This window comes from Alternaria rosae (genome assembly GCF_020736505.1).
Source record: "Alternaria rosae strain MPI-PUGE-AT-0040 chromosome Unknown BKA58scaffold_1, whole genome shotgun sequence".
Taxonomy (NCBI): domain Eukaryota; kingdom Fungi; phylum Ascomycota; class Dothideomycetes; order Pleosporales; family Pleosporaceae; genus Alternaria; species Alternaria rosae.
Window position 1 is genome coordinate 477,594 of NW_025763570.1, and position 17,630 is coordinate 495,223.

At 52.9% G+C, this 17,630-nt stretch overlaps 6 protein-coding genes across 6 annotated transcripts; 5 read left to right on the forward strand and 1 right to left on the reverse strand.

Moving 5' to 3' along the window:
* Nucleotides 1-238: 238 nt before the first annotated feature.
* Nucleotides 239-2,212, forward strand: BKA58DRAFT_2459 (major facilitator superfamily domain-containing protein). Its single transcript, XM_046166728.1, has 4 exons — nt 239-628; nt 678-1,116; nt 1,165-1,425; nt 1,475-2,212. The coding sequence occupies exons 1-4, from the start codon at nt 412-414 to the stop codon at nt 2,118-2,120; spliced, it is 1,563 nt and encodes a 520-aa protein (XP_046030335.1). The 5' UTR covers nt 239-411; the 3' UTR covers nt 2,121-2,212.
* Nucleotides 2,213-2,736: 524 nt separating this feature from the next.
* Nucleotides 2,737-3,672, forward strand: BKA58DRAFT_2461 (uncharacterized protein). The gene has a single exon (XM_046166730.1). It carries the CDS (start codon nt 2,995-2,997, stop codon nt 3,484-3,486), a length of 492 nt encoding a protein of 163 aa, XP_046030336.1. The 5' UTR covers nt 2,737-2,994; the 3' UTR covers nt 3,487-3,672.
* Nucleotides 3,673-4,386: 714 nt separating this feature from the next.
* On the reverse strand, nt 4,387-7,022 carry BKA58DRAFT_2533 (uncharacterized protein). Its single transcript, XM_046166750.1, has 3 exons — nt 7,010-7,022; nt 6,811-6,890; nt 4,387-6,631 (listed from the first exon to the last, which is right to left on the reverse strand). The coding sequence occupies exon 3, from the start codon at nt 6,599-6,601 to the stop codon at nt 4,541-4,543; it is 2,061 nt and encodes a 686-aa protein (XP_046030337.1). The 5' UTR covers nt 6,602-6,631; nt 6,811-6,890; nt 7,010-7,022; the 3' UTR covers nt 4,387-4,540.
* Nucleotides 7,023-7,696: 674 nt separating this feature from the next.
* BKA58DRAFT_2513 (uncharacterized protein) lies at nt 7,697-10,215 on the forward strand. Its single transcript, XM_046166743.1, has 2 exons — nt 7,697-8,595; nt 8,795-10,215. Exons 1-2 carry the CDS (start codon nt 8,051-8,053, stop codon nt 10,167-10,169), a joined length of 1,920 nt encoding a protein of 639 aa, XP_046030338.1. The 5' UTR covers nt 7,697-8,050; the 3' UTR covers nt 10,170-10,215.
* Nucleotides 10,216-10,911: 696 nt separating this feature from the next.
* On the forward strand, nt 10,912-16,630 carry BKA58DRAFT_425364 (DNA topoisomerase). Its single transcript, XM_046172923.1, has 4 exons — nt 10,912-11,502; nt 11,552-11,839; nt 11,887-14,853; nt 14,902-16,630. The coding sequence occupies exons 1-4, from the start codon at nt 11,059-11,061 to the stop codon at nt 16,327-16,329; spliced, it is 5,127 nt and encodes a 1,708-aa protein (XP_046030339.1). The 5' UTR covers nt 10,912-11,058; the 3' UTR covers nt 16,330-16,630.
* Nucleotides 16,631-17,002: 372 nt separating this feature from the next.
* Nucleotides 17,003-17,428, forward strand: BKA58DRAFT_433243 (uncharacterized protein; the record flags this gene model as incomplete). The annotated part of the gene is made up of 1 exon (XM_046173169.1): nt 17,003-17,428. The coding sequence occupies one exon, from the start codon at nt 17,003-17,005 to the stop codon at nt 17,426-17,428; it is 426 nt and encodes a 141-aa protein (XP_046030340.1).
* Between the last annotated feature and the right edge of the window lie 202 nt (nt 17,429-17,630).

A 17,630-nucleotide genomic window follows, 5' to 3' on the forward strand; every position in this document is an offset into this window, starting at 1 on the left:
GCCTGTGGCTGCGCCTTGGCACGACTCATGGACCGCCATGCATCCTCCTAGATCCAAGATTTGAGCTTCATTTCATCACCCCACAGTCTCCCCATGTTCTTGACCATCTCACAGCAGCTTAAAACCTCCCGGACAACGGATTAATACCTCTTTCAGCGCCCGTTTGTGGAAATCTCCCCAGAAGAAGCCCGCCCCCGCACTCGACCATCCGCATACAGAAATGTCCCGACGCCCGTAGAGGAGCCGTCCAGTCGCTTACTAGCTTTGAGATTGAGCTATGCGGGAGCTACATATTCACCTGTTCTTCGGGTTCCGACGAACGTTAGGGCTTTAAGCACGAAGACCCCAGCTTTGTTGTACTTTTCCGAGGTCGTGCCGTCGACACTTTGATCTGACGAGAGGCAACTCAACATGGCTAGCACGCAGCCCAACGACGAAACTGCTGGTGTCGCCAACAGGACCGGCGAGTTCGATACCAACGTTATCGCGCCTGCTGAAGCTCCTAAGAGGTCGCCATGGAAGGCATGGATGTATCTCTGGGAATGGTATCCTAAGCACTATCCCGAGGAGGAAAGGAAGTTGCTCAGGAAGATGGACGCTTGTCTGCTGACCTTCTGTTCCTTCATGTGTAAGTTATTGTGCGAGGACTTTGGGTCTTTGTATGCTAACAAGACTAGTCTTCCTCAAGTGGCTCGACTCCTCGAACATCAAGAACGCCTATGTGTCAGGCATGAAAGAAGAGCTTAGTCTCTACGGCAACGAGTATTCGCTATTCGACACCTTCTACAATGTGGGATATCTCGTGTTCCAAGTCCCGTCTCTACTCTTGCTATCGCGACCGAAGATTGCCAAATACTATCTGCCGACCATGGAAGTGCTTTGGTCCATTGTGACCTTCTGCCAGAGTCAGATGCGCAACCGAAACGACATCTACGGTACTAGATTCCTGCTCGGTCTGCTAGAGACACCGGTAGCATCTGGTACTACATATGTACTTGGCTCTTGGTATAGACCTGAAGAGGTCTTCAAACGGACGGGAGTCTGGTATGTCTCCAACAACATTGCCGTAATGTTTGGTGGTTACCTACAGGCTGCGGCTTACAACAACCTCAACGGGTAAGCGATCTTTCCGGCAAGCATCCTGCTACCGCTAACCTCATCTAGTGTCGGTGGTATGTCGGGTTGGAGATGGCTCTTCATCATAGACGGAGTAATCTCTCTTCCTATTGCTCTCGCAGGCTTTCTCATCTTCCCGGGTCTGCCGAGTAGCGCGAAGCCTTGGTGGCTCACGCCAAAAGAGCACGCGCTGGCTCGCTCACGCATGGCTAACGCCGGTGTTGCACCAAGCAAAGAGCTTAGTTGGACGGTCGCAAAGCGCACGTTCATGCGTTGGGAGTTTTACATGGGCGTGCTGTGCTACACATTGTAAGCATTTCCCTACAAAACACAACTACATACGCTAACTAAGTACTAGCTTCTTGTCCTCGTCTTATCCCCATGGACAGATGGCAATCTGGCTCAAAGACCTTGCTGCCAAATATCCCGGCGCCTACACCGTACCCCAAATCAACACTATCCCCACAGGTGCCCAAGGTGTGTCCGTCTTCGCCGCGCTCCTCGCCACCTCCCTCTGCATGGTCTACCCACTCTGGTCCATCTTCTCGATCGTCCAAACTATCTACATCGTCGCCAACATTTCTCTCCTGGTCTGGAACATCCCTAAGGGCTACCACTTCGCCTGCTACTACCTGCTCGGTGTATCAGCTGCTGTGACGCCCATCCTCATGCCGTTCATCAACATGGCTCTACGTGACGACGCAGAAGCACGCGCTGTCACTGTCGGCGCTATGTTGACGGCTGGCTGGGCTGTCTTCTCCTTCTACCCCATCACAGTATTCCCTATCGTCGAGGGCCCAAAATGGACAAAGGGCTACGCGGTGAATATCTGCTTCATCGTTGGATGCTGGAGTTCGTTCTTGGTCATGCAGTATTTGTACAAGAAGAGCGAGAACAAGAAACAGAACATGATGATTAGAGACGTGGCTAAGGATCAGGAAGACATGGCCGGACTAGACATTAAGGACGCAGCGGAGGTCGAACACGCAGAGGTCAGAAAGTAATGTGCAGGAGAGGCTTGTCCGTGTGCTGTACAAGTGGTCTTTGTGAACCTGCAGACATGGAATGGAAAACATCTAGTTGAAGGGAATTATCCAGCTCGCATAACTAAACGTCTTCTACTCTACCAAAAACCCCACTCTGCAGTCTACGCAACGCCTCTCGAACCCCAAAACTAAAACACCATCATGCTTTCCCAACCCCACCACCTAATCCCACCAACGCTACGAGGACATGCGCAAACCCAGTCCGACATGTCCAACGCAGTAACGGATTCTCCTTCCCCACCACGGCACCGACACACAACCAAACAACACATTAGCCCACGCCGCCATCGAACCTCTCTCCACTGCCCCCGCTAAAGCGGATAATCCGCCTGGAACGTCAAATCACCTCCGTGATCCCCATCCTAAAATTCCACCTGCGGTACGCGGATTTTCCTACGGATACCTCCGTTTCCACTCTCCGCCTCCATCCCCTTCCCACATATTTCGATACTATCGAAGAGCTCATCAGCCACATAGAATGCGGTCTAGACTACAACGGCGCATCTAACGTAGGCGATCTGGTGTGTTTAGCTCAAGAGTGTTACTTTCCAGGCGTGAAAAGGGTATGTGAAGATCAAGCAGAAATCGAGACCCAGCCGCACTGGCCTAAGATCCTCTTCCTCGCCCAACTCCAACGCATCCTCGAAGACTCAAGCCTCAGTCTATCTCAGAGTCTAAAAAACGGTTGGGAGTGGTTTATGGACCTCACCAACTCCCATCGCTACCCGAAGGAATGAGAGAATGGGCGTTGGGATGGCACGAACTACTACCTACTTAGCAAAAAGAATTCCTCCAGATTTTCGATGTGGATGCGCAGGTTTTCATTGGCACGATGCGCGAAGTGGGAAAGATGTCGCTACGCGGTCCGTTGACGTTAGATCGCGAACAAGTCGGTTGCATCAAAATCTTCCCAGCGCAAGATCGTCCGCTGGATGCTGTTGTTCCGTTAATGCTCAACCCATGGAAACAGAACCTTGGATCATGCTCGCTCTGCAGTACTGCGCTTCGAAAGCAGAATATCGGCTCCGAGAAACCGCATCGGCCTGTTGAAATCCCTTGCGGGCATATTTTCGGCTCGGAGTGTATTGTAAGCAATTTTTGCAAGCACGAGGTTTGGAGTTGTCCGTTTTGTGAGGAGAGTCTGGTTAATGTGGCTCATCATCCTGCTACGGCGACTGAAGTTATCGCAAGCTGTGATTGCATCTTGAAGTACTTGGACCCACCTGCGAGTGTAACGTTTCCGGCGAGTCCGCACACTTATCTTGAGAAACTGGGGATAATTTTCGAAGACGCGGATGGAATACGAGGGCATTTGGAATGCTGACTTAACGCTCCGTATGCGACGTATGTCGAGTTGTTGGTGCTGTTCGATTTGGCACTGTATCTTGTAAGGAATAGGTTAGATGCCGCTGTGAGGGGGGATGTTATTGAGTTTAGGGATGTGGTGGAGAGGCAGTTTCAGGTCGAGGCGAGAATACAGTGGTTGCAGTTTTTGAGGAGTTGTCATCCTAATTCTCCGGTGGTTTGGTAGAGAGACATAGCTCGTAGTCGCGAATTCAGGTTAAATCACCTTCTTGGGACCTCTTCGGTGAAGGCTCGCCTCCATGAAAACAGTTTGCTTGCAACCTCCAGTGAGATACCAAGTAAAAGCACCCGGGAAAAATGCCGCGCATCTTCCTTTAAGAGCTATTCCATCATGATAACCTCCTTCTCAACTCCCCGACACGGTGCGTCTTACCCCGAGTGCAAGTATCCACAGAAGGCGACACCAACATGCATTGTGGTGAATAGCATGCAGCAAGGAAATCAATCTGCAAGATCCGCTCAAGACCTTGTTCCACCTCGACCCACGAGTCATGCAACCATCCTCCGCATCATCCGAGCTCTCCAAATCGTCCGACACTTCGGCCGATAGCATCGGGCCTCGAGGATGCCAAGGATACCGGAGCAGAGAATCGCAACATGCAGCATCTGCATTAGCCCACGGCAAATGCTGTAGCATGGTCTCTAGCTTCGGCATAGTAAAACTAGCCCAGCATGTGAAGATCGCCATGCAGTAGTGACGGAGCATCGGACGTAATTTTCGGAGCAAGAACAAGAAGTATCATCAATTGAGCTACGCTACGCTGCCCAAGATTGCGGGTGCGAATAGGAATTGGGTATAGACAAGAACAGCGACTTGCGATGAGGAGAAATCCTCTCTAGCGTAGGAAACAAGGTGTGTATGTATGTATGTACAAGAAGAGAAGGGGAAACAATGCAATGAGTGGTGACTGCAGACCAGCAACAGGTCCAGCCTTGAGTGTGTGTAACCAAGAAAACGCCCAGCGATGCTTATACCCAATGCCAATGCTACATTGGAAGAAAATGGACAGAGATCAAGCTTTCTCCTTCTTAAAGCAATTCTTGAGGCGAAGCTTGATCTTGTACATGTACCAATCGCCCTTCCTCTTAAGCCCAAGACCCTCATTCCCATCCTCAATAGTAGCTTTAGTCTTAGTTTCCTTGCTCTTACTACGCCCACCTTTCTTCTCTTGCTTGCGCTTCTTCTCGTTCATGACAAACATGCTCGTGGGACGTTTTTTGAGACCAGGTCCCTCGGTGACGCCGGAGTCCCACATGCCGGTTGTTGTGATGGGCGCATATGCTGACTGCGTCTTGCGGGAGCGTTCGGTTTCTGGCATGGCAGGTGATAAGAGGGGGGAAGCGAGTAGGGGTGCGGGCGAGGTTGGGCCTTCGGTTGATGGGGAAATGACGACAGGAGAGGGGATAGTAGCAGGGAGTGGGCGGGTTGACTCAGCCGAGGAACGTTCTATGGGTGAGGGGAGGGAGAGCTCCTTGATGCGAAGGAGCTCTACGCTGCGTTTCATGGAGCGCTCTTCGGGGGTCTCGACGAGTGTCTGGTCTTCGAATGTGAGGCCGTACTTCTTCCTCATGCTGCCTGTCATGCTATGAAGAGCAGTGCCGGTGGAATTCGCACGTCGCGCACGGGTCTTGACAACAGGTACGGGAGAGGCATTTGCCGCCGTTTTGGTTGACGCAGGCGAAGGAGGAGTATCCGTGAAGCTCGTCGTGCGACGGGGTAGTCTTTCCATGCTAGGTTTGAACATCCGAGGAAACGAGCGGCGCTTCTCGTCGAGAGTCGAAGCTGGGGATGGCGAGCGTGGGCATTCCAACATGGACATGGAGAATGTGCGGTTGGTGGCTGGACGGAAGGTTGCAGAGGGCGTCAAGGTTGGAGGCGAAGACAAGGAGGGGCTCTCAGTCGCGAATTCTCTCGACGCAACCCAGACACCAGAAGCCAAGATGAATTGCCGGAGTGCATCGCCTGTCTCGGTGGGGAGCTTGTCCGTCAATGTGTCCATGAAGGTGTTGACATCGATGCTAGAGGTGTCGGTTGTAGGTGACTGGGTGTAGGAAGTAATGCTAGGCGTTGACGGCGAGGCAGCAGATGGCATTGCGTACGTATCCATGACATCTATGCGACTGCGGGTCATTGTTGCAATGATGGGATGGCGTCTGGAGTTGACGCTCAAGGTGCTGAAGGTAAACTTCTTCTCGTCTGGAACTTGAGGGAGCGATGGGGAGAGTGGTGCGGTCGTTGACATGCTGGATACACGTCGCGAATGGTTCGGCTTCAACACCCAACGAGCCTTCAGCGTTAGGCCATGCTCGTCAGTGCTATTGAATTCGTAGCCTCCGTTAGACATGACGGTGACTGCCCAGCGACTCGTCCCGTCGTTCATGCAAATCTCTGTCGTCTCAGTAACCCCCCTGTCGCACTTCCGTGAGCTGATGACGCCAACTATATCGCGCGATCCCCAGCGCTCCTCTTCCGACTTATTCTCGTCGTCCTGACTGTTGTATGCTTCTGCTTGGGCAATAAGGAGATCGTGTGGTCCCAGCCTTTCCCTGGTGTTGAAGCTCCTCGAAAGACGTCTCGAGGCTCGCTGGGGGATTGCCGAGAAAGGGACGACTTCATAGGCTGGCTTTGGTCGCTGTGACGCAATGACTTGGTGTAGCTGCAGGGCAACTCTTTGTCGGCTATGTAGCTTGGAGCGAGTGTTTACCGGTCGGGCAATGATGTAGGATGTCTTGGAACGAGGGGTCCGCTTCTTGGGCTTGTCGCTGGTAGCATCGCTGCCGGAGGAGGCAGGCCTTGAGGGAGCGAGGGTGATGATGGCTTCGTCATGCGGCTTCTTCATCGCATCTCTATGCGAGGCGGGCGTAGGAGTGTCAGGGGCATCGGTTGTAGGGTCGGTGTGGGTAGAAGGTAGGGTCGCCTGCGACGGTGAAGGAGTCTGGCCGCGCAAGACGGAGCCGAGAAGGGAAAGCGGCATCTGCAGGAAAGAGCCATTGGTCGTCGGCGAGGCTGCACGCGGTGGTGAGCTCTCATGGCCGTGTTTGGCGGCGTCGGCGGTCAACATGTCCAGCAGCATTGCTCCAGCACTCAATCCAGGTGTGACATGCTGAGATGTCCGTCAGCAAACAAGGAAAACGCAACGAAAACACGGGCGCAATCAGCGCATGGGACGCCATCGTTCTTATGAAGGCGGGCCCCAAGGGCTGTGCGCTGAAGTTTGGAGGTCGTGCCCCTCAAGCGTAATAGGCACATCCACCAGGCGACGAACAACTGGGGCTGACTTACAAGCCACAGCTAGCAGAGCTGACCTTATGCAGGGAGTGGGTTGGCCAATCAATCGTTCCCTATAATTTGAGCTTGGACAGCTGGATGTCTCAGAACGCGGCGCAGATGCAATTGCAGAAAACGAAATGGAAACAAAAAAGAAGCCTCCCTGATGGGCCCCCCGTCAGGTCATTCATCGGCCGGGCAGGGCTCTACTCACCATCCGCATCGTCGACGCACAAGGCACACAGGCTCCATCGCCGGTAAAGTCAACCGTCGTCCGTCCCGTTGGCGCAGGGACGCCAGCAAAGCCGCATCCGGCAAGGGGCTAGAACGATTGGCCCATCGTGCATATCATGCACACTCGCTACGAGCCCCTCTTTTTGCTTCATCGGGGAGTGATTACTCGGCTTCGGCGGACAGAAGCTGGGGGGCTGCTTACGGTGTGGTCATCGCCAGCAAAGAGACCGCTGACAGCGAGGTCTCACTTCGGTTCGGTGCGGACCTTCGAGCGAGAGCAGAAGACACGTTCCGCAGGGGTCCGAATACCTGATTATCTCACCATCTTAAGATTGATCATGCGGCACGGCGACCATGGAACCTTCATAAGGGACTCTGGGCAGTCAATGCACGGCGTATTCGTATAGACCGAGGGGAGCTTCGATTGGCTAGCCTTGCGATGTTTCAAGCGAGTAACGCTGTCAGCCAAGCCACCCAGGAGACATCGGCCATGAAATTCGCACTGAAGCATCATGGCAGAAGTAGACCGCAGCTGACGCAAAGCTTGTCAAACTCGGGCGTTGCTGTTGTGATGTTCGCTACAACAATGGAACAAGGCACCCCGCGGCCGCCTGAGGCTTACGCAACTGTACCATGAACGTCGCGAGGAGGGTTTCGAATTAGCCGTTACCTCACCGACAAAGCAGCACACCATTACGCCGTGCTGCACCTCTTGCTGCACGACCCGCTACAACTCACGATCTTTCTGCAAGCCCGCTCGCTTCTGATCGTCGGTTCCGTAGTGCTCCGCATCCCGTGCTGCCAAATTTTCACCGAGACCGACTCGTCAGCTGGAGGGCACATTACCGTCGCGCAGTCGGCTCAACCGAACTTCCGAGAGACCTAGCACATCGAAACAGGAAAGCTTTGCGTACGAAAGGCGTTTCTGTTCGCCCATTTGTCAAGAAACGCCCGATTCTCACGGCCGCAACAGTAGCAAAGTAGTGTCAGCGAGGGTCGCGATCTTTGGCAACAAGTGCAAATGTTAACGGACGAAACATCAGGCCAGGGCTTCGGTTCCCATCCATCAGCCGAGAGCCTTGTCGATTGGTTCACGCAGAATGGGGGTCAGCTCAGTCCAGACGTCCAGATCGTCTACAGCAACTCACATGGCTTTCACATGCGCGCTGCGAGACCATTGAGCTCCACTGTGGTGGCTTCATGTCCATTGAAGCTGACGCTGTCTTCTCTCAACTTAGACCCAGAGGAGAAAGAGGTGTTGCACGTTGAGAGCCCTCTTCAACGGTGTCGGAGGAAAATACCGGACCACATTCTGACGTACCTGCTGTTGATTGAACAGCGCAAGAGGGGCGAGCAGTCGCCATGGCACGCCTACATCTCATGCCTGCCAGGGCCTGAAGGTATGACTACGCCTCTGTGGTTTGACGAGAGCGACATCGCCTTTTTGACCGGTACCAGCCTAGCGCCTGCGACCAAGGAAAGAAAGGCTGAGTTGCAACACCAATGGGAAAATGCCGTGGCTGTCATGAAAGAGCTTGGAATACCTCTTGCTGACGAGATCGACCTGTAAGTCTTTTAGCGAGTGCGATTCAGCGCAATCTACATTGTGTCTAGCGTGCACTATAAAGTCAGCACTACCTCTGCCACAACTGAGACACTGCAAGCGAGTTGTGCTTTTGTGTGCCAACAACACAGATCTCCACATATATGGCTCACGATACACCGATACATCAGCTTTCTGGTGCAGCCTGCTAACGACCCTCAGCGATTCGTTACTATGGGCAGCCACCATCTTCACCTCGCGAGCCTTCATCTCGACCCACATATTACCGGAAAGGGAGACCATACCTATCCTCTTTCCGGTCGTCGATATCCTGAATCACTCTGTGTCGGCCAAGGTAGAATGGGACTTCCAGCCTCACCAATCCTTTGCTCTCAAATGCCTTGAAGGCGAGTCGTTTCAGCCCGGCCAAGAGCTCTTCAATAACTACGCACCCAAGCAGAACGATGAGCTACTCCTCGGCTATGGTTTCTGTCTAGAAGACAACCCCATTGAGCAGTTTGCTTTAAAGCTAGCGTTCCAGCCGCAATTACAGCAGTATGCACAGCAGCTGGGTCTGCTGAATCCCGAGAATGTGCCTTTCGGCATGTCAAAAGATTTTCTGGCCACAGATCCGAACAAGGAGCAGCACTTCCTACGCGCCAAGGACCATCCATTCGGTCGCTACGATAACCACATACCCTTCTTCCGTGGTGTTCCTCCTTACATTGTTCACTTCTTCTTCATCCAGACGATCATAACTTCTGAAGTGGATGTAAGCACTATCGACGTCGCGAGGCCAGGCCCGAGAATTACGCTGCAAGTATTAGTACTCCTGCACCAAGCGCTGGAGCAAAGATGTAGCACCCTTCCACTGCACGTAGAGCAGAACCCCCAGAACGACAAGCAAAAGTATGCGAAGATTTATCGCGACAGCCAGGCTAGAATCATCCATTCAGTGCGGCAAGAGCTCAAGGATACGCTCACCAAGTTGCGCACACCCAACGCTGAACTTCCGATTCGCGCCTTGCACAGTCTACCGGATGTGCTGGCAGCCTTCGGCACCGACCTTCCAGAACCAGCGAAGATCTTCTCAAGCGCTCTCAATAAACATGGTATTCAAGGTCAACAAAACGAAGGTCTGGAGTGGACGGTATTATTGACCGTCCTGTTATCGTTGATGTTGACCACACAAGACACAAACGACATTAAGATCTTTACTTTGATGCGTGACTTGTGCTCCAAACACACCCTCCCTACACTAGAAGACGGCATTGAAGACGTTGATACATACACCTTCGTCGACGAGAACCTCGGCGACTTTGTGCATCTCCCTTCGGCAGATACAAACACCGCACCGACGGATATACTAGACGACCTTGGTCTAACGTTTGTCAACCAACCCGCCGATAGCACAGCACCTGTTTTCATCAAAGGGCGCACAGAAAACCTCGGCGCAAGGATAATCATGTGGGCAATGAAGGTTGTAGAGAAAGACATTGTACCTGTGTTTGACAACGGGAGCATAGTAAGATGCTTGTTCGCTAGAGCGCAGACAACGGAGGATGGGCAAAGCGACGAGACGTGGATGTACGAGTAGAACCAAAACACAATTCCATCATGTCTACTCCACGTATACCTGCACCCACCACGCAAACCACTCACTACCACCATCTTTCAAGTTGTCGTGTGTGTACGTGCGCACCCGCTTACATCTCTCCATCACAACAGAGAAAATCCATGGCAAATAACCTTGTGTGTACCGCCGAGGGGAACGCGAGTGAGGACTCACGCGTTTTCTGTTGTTACATATGATCATGTGTCGCTCTGATTTGTACAAGTTCTTGCTGCTTTATACTGAAGCAAACAGATGAAGGGGCAAACTACTGTAGATGAGTAAAGAAAAGAAGTGTCATGTTACTGCCATTCAGCCCGTACATCATGATCCCGCCACCAAAGCCGCTCAACACATATCCTCAAGACAAGGTTTGATGGCCTTCAAGAGGATGAAAGATACCGTAGAGTCGGTGTCATGGACTCACCTGGGCGAACTGCAGTCTTGCCTCTCACCAGTCGCTGTGCTTACCTTTGGCGACAATCGATTGCCAGAGAGCACTACATTGTGCAACCCCACCTATTCTTCGTCTCCCATCACTTCACTGTTCCCTTCATCAGCCACCACTCCCCGCAGTTTGAGACGTTTGACGCACTCACTGTCAGCGGTCCTCGCCCAATGAGGCGGTAGAAAGCCCCGCACTAGCGTGCCAGCTAGCGTGCGTCCCCTGCAGCGTCTCGCTTTGGCAACGCCAACGCGTAAACACAGACCCTCCTCTAACAAAACACGCCTCCACTTTTTGCTTTCTCACCACCACGCCTTCCTTTCGTCTACACTCGCTGCTTCTTGTCGCTCTTGTCGCCTATTCTATACGAGATAGAGCGTTTATCGTCTTTTAATTTCGCCTTTCGTCCTGCGGGACACGATCACAGCAATGGCGGACGACTCCCTAATGGACGACTCCGTGTTCGACGAGGGCGCCAGCTCTGACTTCGCGCCGCCTGCGAAGCCAGCAAAGGCCACCAAGGCTGCCGCAAAGCCCAAGGCAGCAGCCACGAAGAAAGCAGCAGGTCCTGCGAAACCTCGAGGACGGCCCGCCGGCGCGGCTGCAAAGCCCAAGGCAAAGGCAGCCCCCAAGAAGAAGGCCAAGGCCGTCTCAGACGATGAGAACTCGGACATCGACATGGACGAGGACCCGGTCAACGAAGACGAGTCACTCCTCGCGGACACACCACCGAAAGCCAAGAAGGCAGCGGCCCCGAAGAAGTCCAGCGGCAAACCTCTTGCAGACATCGCGAACGAGAGCTTTGGGGGAGATGCCGACGATGTGCCAGTCTCGGCGCCCAAGAAGGGCGGCGCCAGCAGCAAGTACCAGATGGTGAGTGCGCGAGGTCTGAGTGGTGAAGCACTGGCTAACCCATATACAGTTGACGCATTTGGAGCACATCATGAAGCGCCCAGACACATATATCGGTTCCGTAGAGCGCCAAACGGACAAGATGTGGGTGTACAATTCGGAGAGCGAGTCGATGGAGTTCCGCGACGTCTCCTACGTCCCCGGTCTCTACAAGATCTTCGACGAGATCCTCGTCAACGCGGCCGATAACAAGCAGAACGACAAGAACATGAGCGAGATCAGGGTCACGGTTGACCGCGAGTCTGGCGAAATCTCCATTAAGAACGACGGCAAGGGAATCCCAATCGAGATTCACAAAGTTAGTCGCTTTCAGACTCCAATCAGATACACTACTGACCCGACTAGGAACACGGCATATATGTACCAGAGATGATCTTTGGTCACCTTCTCACTTCCTCCAACTACGACGACAACCAGCAAAAAGTCACGGGTGGTCGCAACGGTTACGGAGCCAAGCTTTGTAACGTCTTCAGTACCGAATTCACAGTCGAGACGGTCGATTCGAAACAAAAGAAGAAGTACAAGCAGACCTGGACTGAGAATATGAGCAAGATGGGCAAGGCCAAGATTACCGACATCAAGGGGGACGACTACACCAAGGTCAGCTGGAAGGCCGACTATGCTCGCTTCGGAATGGCTGGAATCGACGACGATTTCGAGGCCATCATCAAGCGCAGGACCTACGATATGGCTGGTACGCTACGGGGCATCAAGGTCTACCTGAACGGCGACCGCATCAAGATCTCGTCATTCGCGAAGTACATGGAGATGTATACCAAGTCGATTTCGCGCGATCAGGGCAAGAGTGAGGACGACAAGGAGAAGGACGTCATCATCACAGACAAGCTTGACCGCTGGGACGTTGGTTTCGCCGTCTCTGATGGTTCCTTCAACCAGGTCTCCTTCGTCAACTCGATTGCGACCACGTCTGGCGGTACGCACGTTAACCACATCGCCGACCAGATCGTCGAGAAGCTCATGGCGATTGTGAACAAGAAGAACAAGGCCGCTGTCAAGTTGAAGCCTGCGCAGATCAAGAACCATCTTTTCCTGTTCGTCAACTGTTCCATCGTGAACCCGGCCTTCACATCACAGACGAAGGAGCAGCTCACGACCAAGGTCAGCCAGTTCGGAAGCAAGCCAGTCCTTAGCGACAAGTTCCTGAACGCCATCGCCAAGACTGAGGTCATCCAGAACATTATGCACTTTGCGCAGCAAAAGGCCGACCAGATGATGAAGAAGACCGACGGCAACAAGCGCAACCGTATCAGCAACGCAAAGCTCACAGATGCCAACAAGGCAGGAACCAAGGACGGTCATCTCTGCACGCTCATTCTCACTGAGGGTGAATCAGCCAGTGTACTTGCTTTGGCTGGTCGTGCCGTAGTCAACCAGGATCTGTTTGGTGTCTTCCCGCTTCGTGGTAAGCTCCTCAACGTCCGAGACGCAACTGTCGACCAGATCATGAAGAATGCCGAAATCCAAAACATCAAGAAGTTTATGGGACTTCAACACAAAAAGGAATATACGGTCGCCGACATGAAGAGCTTGCGTTACGGTCATCTCATGATCATGACGGATCAGGATCACGACGGTAGCCATATTAAGGGACTCCTCATCAACTTCCTCCAGTGCCAGTTCCCAAGCTTGTTGAAGATCCCCGGCTTCCTCTTGGAGTTCATCACGCCCATTGTCAAGGTCTGGAAGGGCGACCCCAAGAACCCGCGCGGTATGAAGAGCTTCTTTTCCATGCCTGAGTACGAGGAGTGGAAAGAGCAGCACCAGCACGAGAAGGGATGGGATCACAAGTACTACAAGGGATTGGGTACCAGCGACATTCCCGATGCCCAAATCTACTTCAAGGATCTCGACACCCACATGAAGCGCTTCCAGGTCATGCGTGATGAAGAAGAGAAGCTCATCGAGCTCGCTTTCTCGAAAAAGAAGGCCGACGCTCGTAAGGACTGGCTGCGTGACTTTGTGCCCGGTCAGCATCTCGACCTTACCACACCCGACATCTCGTACGACGACTTCGTGAACAAGGAGTTGATCCTCTTCTCCATGGCTGACAACGTCCGATCGATTCCCTCGGTTATTGATGGTCTGAAGCCCGGTCAGCGCAAGGTTCTGTACACCTGTTTCAGGCGAAACATCAAAAAGGATGTCAAGGTCGTTGAGCTCGCTGGTTCCGTTTCTGGGTCCACCGACTACGCTCACGGTGAAGCGTCTATGCAGGGAACCATTGTCAACCTCGCACAGAATTTCGTCGGCACCAACAACATCAACTACCTCGAACCCAGTGGTAACTTCGGTTCTCGTCTCAAGGGTGGTGCCGATGCTGCCAGCGCCAGGTACATTTACACACGCCTGTCGCCATTTGCACGACGAATCTTCCATGGCCACGATGACGCACTGTTGAAGTACGGTGAGTCAGATGGCCACAAGATCGAGCCTGAGATGTTTGTTCCAATCTTACCCACGATTCTCATCAACGGTTCGAGCGGTATCGGTACTGGTTGGAGCTCTGAAATCCCCAACTTCAACCCGATGGATATTATCGACAACATCAAGCGTCGCATGCAGCCAGGCGCTACCAAGGAAGACATGCTTCCAATGATCCCATGGTACAAGGGCTTCAATGGTACCACGACAGTGCTCGGTCCTGATCGATACCAGTTCACTGGAGTTGTCCGACAAACTGGCGACAACGAGGTTGAGATCACTGAGCTGCCAGTTCGTTACTGGACACAAGACTTCAAAGAAAAGCTTGAGGAGATCATCAAGGCTGAGAAGGGCCCTTCATACATCAAGGACTACATCGACTACAACACGCCAGACCGCGTCCACTTCATCATCAAGATGGAAGACAAGTACATGGCAACAGCTCTTGCCAAGGGCCTGGAAGAGATGTTCAAGCTCTTCAAGCCTCAGTCGACTAGCAACTTGGTCGCTTTCGACGCACATGGACGCATTCACAAGTACGCGAGCGTTCTTGACATTATCGAGGAGTTCTACCACGTCCGTCTGCGATACTACGAGAAGCGAAAGCAGCATCAGCTTCAGGTCATGGAGAAGGAGCACCTGAAGATGACGAACCAGGCCAGGTTTATCCAGATGATCATTGACGGCAAGCTCACCGTCTCCAAGAAGAAGAAGGCCGTGCTTGTTCAAGAGCTCAAGAAGCTTGGCTTCACTCCATTCCCCAAGGTCGAGGATGCCAAGGCTGCTGGTGAGGTCGAGGATGTCCAGGAAGATGACTCAGAAGAGACTGAGACGGAAGTGTCCGCGAACGACTACGACTATCTGCTTGGTGTAAGTGCCACTAAACCTTTCCCCAATACCAAAACTAATATTTTCTAGATGGCTATCTGGTCTTTGACCCAAGAGCGTGTCGAGAAACTTTTGAAGCAGATCGGCGAGAAGCAACATGAGATCGACACTCTCATCAAGCTATCACCAAAGGACATCTGGACTGTCGATCTGGAGGCCTTCATGGACGAATGGAATGTCCAGCTGGACGAAGAGGTCAAGCGCAAGAAGAAGATCGCTGCCATCACTCGCCGACCTTCCGCAAAGCTTGGTATCGGTGCAGGCAAGGGCAAGGGAAAGAAGAAGAGAAAGGCAGACGGCAGCGACTCAGATGACTCCGGATCTGACTTTGGCCCGGTTAAGAAAAAGGCAAAGCCAAAGAAGGAGGGGTTGCTTAGCTATCTCCAGCAAGAACCAGTCAAGAAGCCTAGTGCGGCGGAAGCTCTCAAGACCAGCAGCGCGTTTGGCTCAACTGCACCACAGAAGCAAGGCACTTTGCTCACCCATCTAGTCAAGAAGAAGGAGGAGACGCCGCAGACGGAAGGCGGAGAGGATGGTAGATCAGCTTCCGCAGACTCTGCACCAGCACCAGCTAAACGGAGTCGCCCTACCGCTGCAAAGGCCATCAAGAAGGATCCGCTTTCGGACGATGAAGACTCGGACGTATTCGCTGCAGTCGCTCAAGAAGCTGCAAAAGAGCCTTCCAAGACCACTGCTTCGCGCACTGCTCGCAGCGCAAAGAAGCAGGCCCCCAAATATACCATGGGCAGCGACTCCGACGATGATGATGACGACGACCTCCTCGGCGATGTTAGCAGCATGGTCAAGACCATCGGATCTGGTACGAATGGAGTACCCATGTTCAAAGCCACTACCACTGCACGCCCAGCAGCACCCGTAAAGAAGAACAGCCCCATGGAGCCCATCGAGATCGACGGCGACACCACAAACTACGAAGGACTGATGCCTCAGTCTTCGCCACAACGCCCTCCCCCTCGCAACATCCACGACACGATCATGAGCTCCGACGAGGACGACTTCGATCTCGGCGTCAAGAAGCCCGTCGCTAGCAGACTTACCAAACCCGCCGCAAAGCCCAAAGCCGCAGCCGCTAAACCCGCACCCAAGCCCAAGGCCGTTGCAAAGAAGCCCGCTGCCCAGAGCCCTGCCGCGAAGGCTTACCCGAAGAAGCACGGCAAAGACGCGGAAGCTGCAAAGCCTGCGGCCAAGGCGAAAAAGCAGATCACTATCGACTCTGATGAGGATGAGGAGATGGAGGATGCGGACGCCATTGCTAACGACATTCTGTCTGATGAGGATGAGGATGAGCCGACTCCCAAACCAGCCAAGCGTGCTCCTGCTGCTCGTCCTGGTCGGAGGGCTGCTGCTAAGCCGGCGAAGTACGTGGTTAGCGACGATGAGGCCGAGTCGGATGAGGCTTCTGAGCCTAGCTTCGATGATGACGATGATAGCGAGTAGATTACTTGTCTTGCCGTTGGGCGCATGTGGGTGGGTGTTTTATACCCGGTTATTCGGCGTTATAGGTATGAGGCAAGAGGTCTCTCTCTTCCTAAGGCGGTGGAATTGAACTAATGGTTCACGGGGCGTTTATCGTCGTTTCTTTCGATATACTTTACTGAGTGTGTATTTACCAAGAGTATATTTCGGCATTGCTCGACCCATCAACTTTGTGATTGTATATGTTGTGTGTTTAATGCTTGAAGATGTAAAACAGCCTTCGGTCTACTTACCAGTACGAATCAAGTGATGTGGCATTACACGGATATCCTCCTCGCGTCCTTGGGGAGCTAGATGCCTTAAGAGTCTGAGACATCAACGAGATATACGCCTCTAGACATCTCGAACCAGAGCACTGCATTTTCCTCACACGTTCCAGCAGCTTCTACCTACCCCTGGCACTACACAGATGCTACTGCATCTCATCAGTGAATGCACAGACTCTTCTCTTTCTCCAAGCATATCGCACTAGACCCGTTTTCCTAACTATACATCTGCTACACTACTAGTGTCTACACGCTGATAACAGCCAGTCAGACCCCAAGAAAGCATAGCAGCTATTTCACCTTCTCAGCTTACCTGACGGGACTCCAAGGAAAACAAGCCCCCAACCACACTTCCACAGGGAGTCGACATGGATGTCGACAACATCTACATCTCCAACTCCATCTCCTACACCCTCCAGACACACGGGATGTACCTTCTACGGGCCGCATCAATCCTGACCCTCGCCACACTCCTACCTAGACTCCTTGGCTTATCGCACTTGATCCGCGCTACCATCTTCCTCTGCACTACCGCTTACCTCGTCTTCTCCTTGCACCAGTACCTCGTCCACGTTCCCGCAGATGAGGACGATACGGTACCGCCAGATGTTGATACTACGCCTAGTCTGACTCGAAGGGGGAAATTGACGATGCAGACTTCGCCTACATTTGAGCGAGTGCGGTTGGAAGGGGAATCCACGCCTACGAAGGCTGTTGTGTGGGCGAAGAGCCAGGCGTGGAAGAATAACGGGTCGTTCAGACGGAGGGATGGAGACGAGAAGGAGCAGTGCTAGATGTACATCGAAACGACAATTCAGACTTGCAACGAACAAAGACTGGACAGATACGTGGAGAAGTGCCCGCGAGGGAGACTGCGAAAGGATTATCTCGTTATCTGTAGGTATATCTACAGATCCCGTAGCTTAGTCGGAAATATGGAGGAAGAGAGAAGAAAGAGGGCGTGCAAAGTGCTTGGAAGGCTTGCAGCGCGTCTCT

What these genes read in the sequence shown, in the direction of transcription:
- BKA58DRAFT_2459 (XM_046166728.1), top strand. Translation starts at nt 412, where the DNA reads ATGGCTAGCACGCAGCCCAACGACGAAACTGCTGGTGTCGCCAACAGG. An exon ending in GCTTACAACAACCTCAACGG is followed by an intron (nt 1,117 to 1,164) that starts GTAAGCGATCTT and finishes AACCTCATCTAG; the next exon opens with TGTCGGTGGTATGTCGGGTT. An exon ending in GGCGTGCTGTGCTACACATT is followed by an intron (nt 1,426 to 1,474) that starts GTAAGCATTTCC and finishes ACTAAGTACTAG; the next exon opens with CTTCTTGTCCTCGTCTTATC.
- BKA58DRAFT_2461 (XM_046166730.1), top strand. Translation starts at nt 2,995, where the DNA reads ATGCGCGAAGTGGGAAAGATGTCGCTACGCGGTCCGTTGACGTTAGAT.
- BKA58DRAFT_2533 (XM_046166750.1), bottom strand. Translation starts at nt 6,601, where the DNA reads ATGCTGCTGGACATGTTGACCGCCGACGCCGCCAAACACGGCCATGAG.
- BKA58DRAFT_2513 (XM_046166743.1), top strand. Translation starts at nt 8,051, where the DNA reads ATGTTAACGGACGAAACATCAGGCCAGGGCTTCGGTTCCCATCCATCA. An exon ending in CTTGCTGACGAGATCGACCT is followed by an intron (nt 8,596 to 8,794) that starts GTAAGTCTTTTA and finishes AACGACCCTCAG; the next exon opens with CGATTCGTTACTATGGGCAG.
- BKA58DRAFT_425364 (XM_046172923.1), top strand. Translation starts at nt 11,059, where the DNA reads ATGGCGGACGACTCCCTAATGGACGACTCCGTGTTCGACGAGGGCGCC. An exon ending in CCAGCAGCAAGTACCAGATG is followed by an intron (nt 11,503 to 11,551) that starts GTGAGTGCGCGA and finishes ACCCATATACAG; the next exon opens with TTGACGCATTTGGAGCACAT. An exon ending in TCCCAATCGAGATTCACAAA is followed by an intron (nt 11,840 to 11,886) that starts GTTAGTCGCTTT and finishes TGACCCGACTAG; the next exon opens with GAACACGGCATATATGTACC.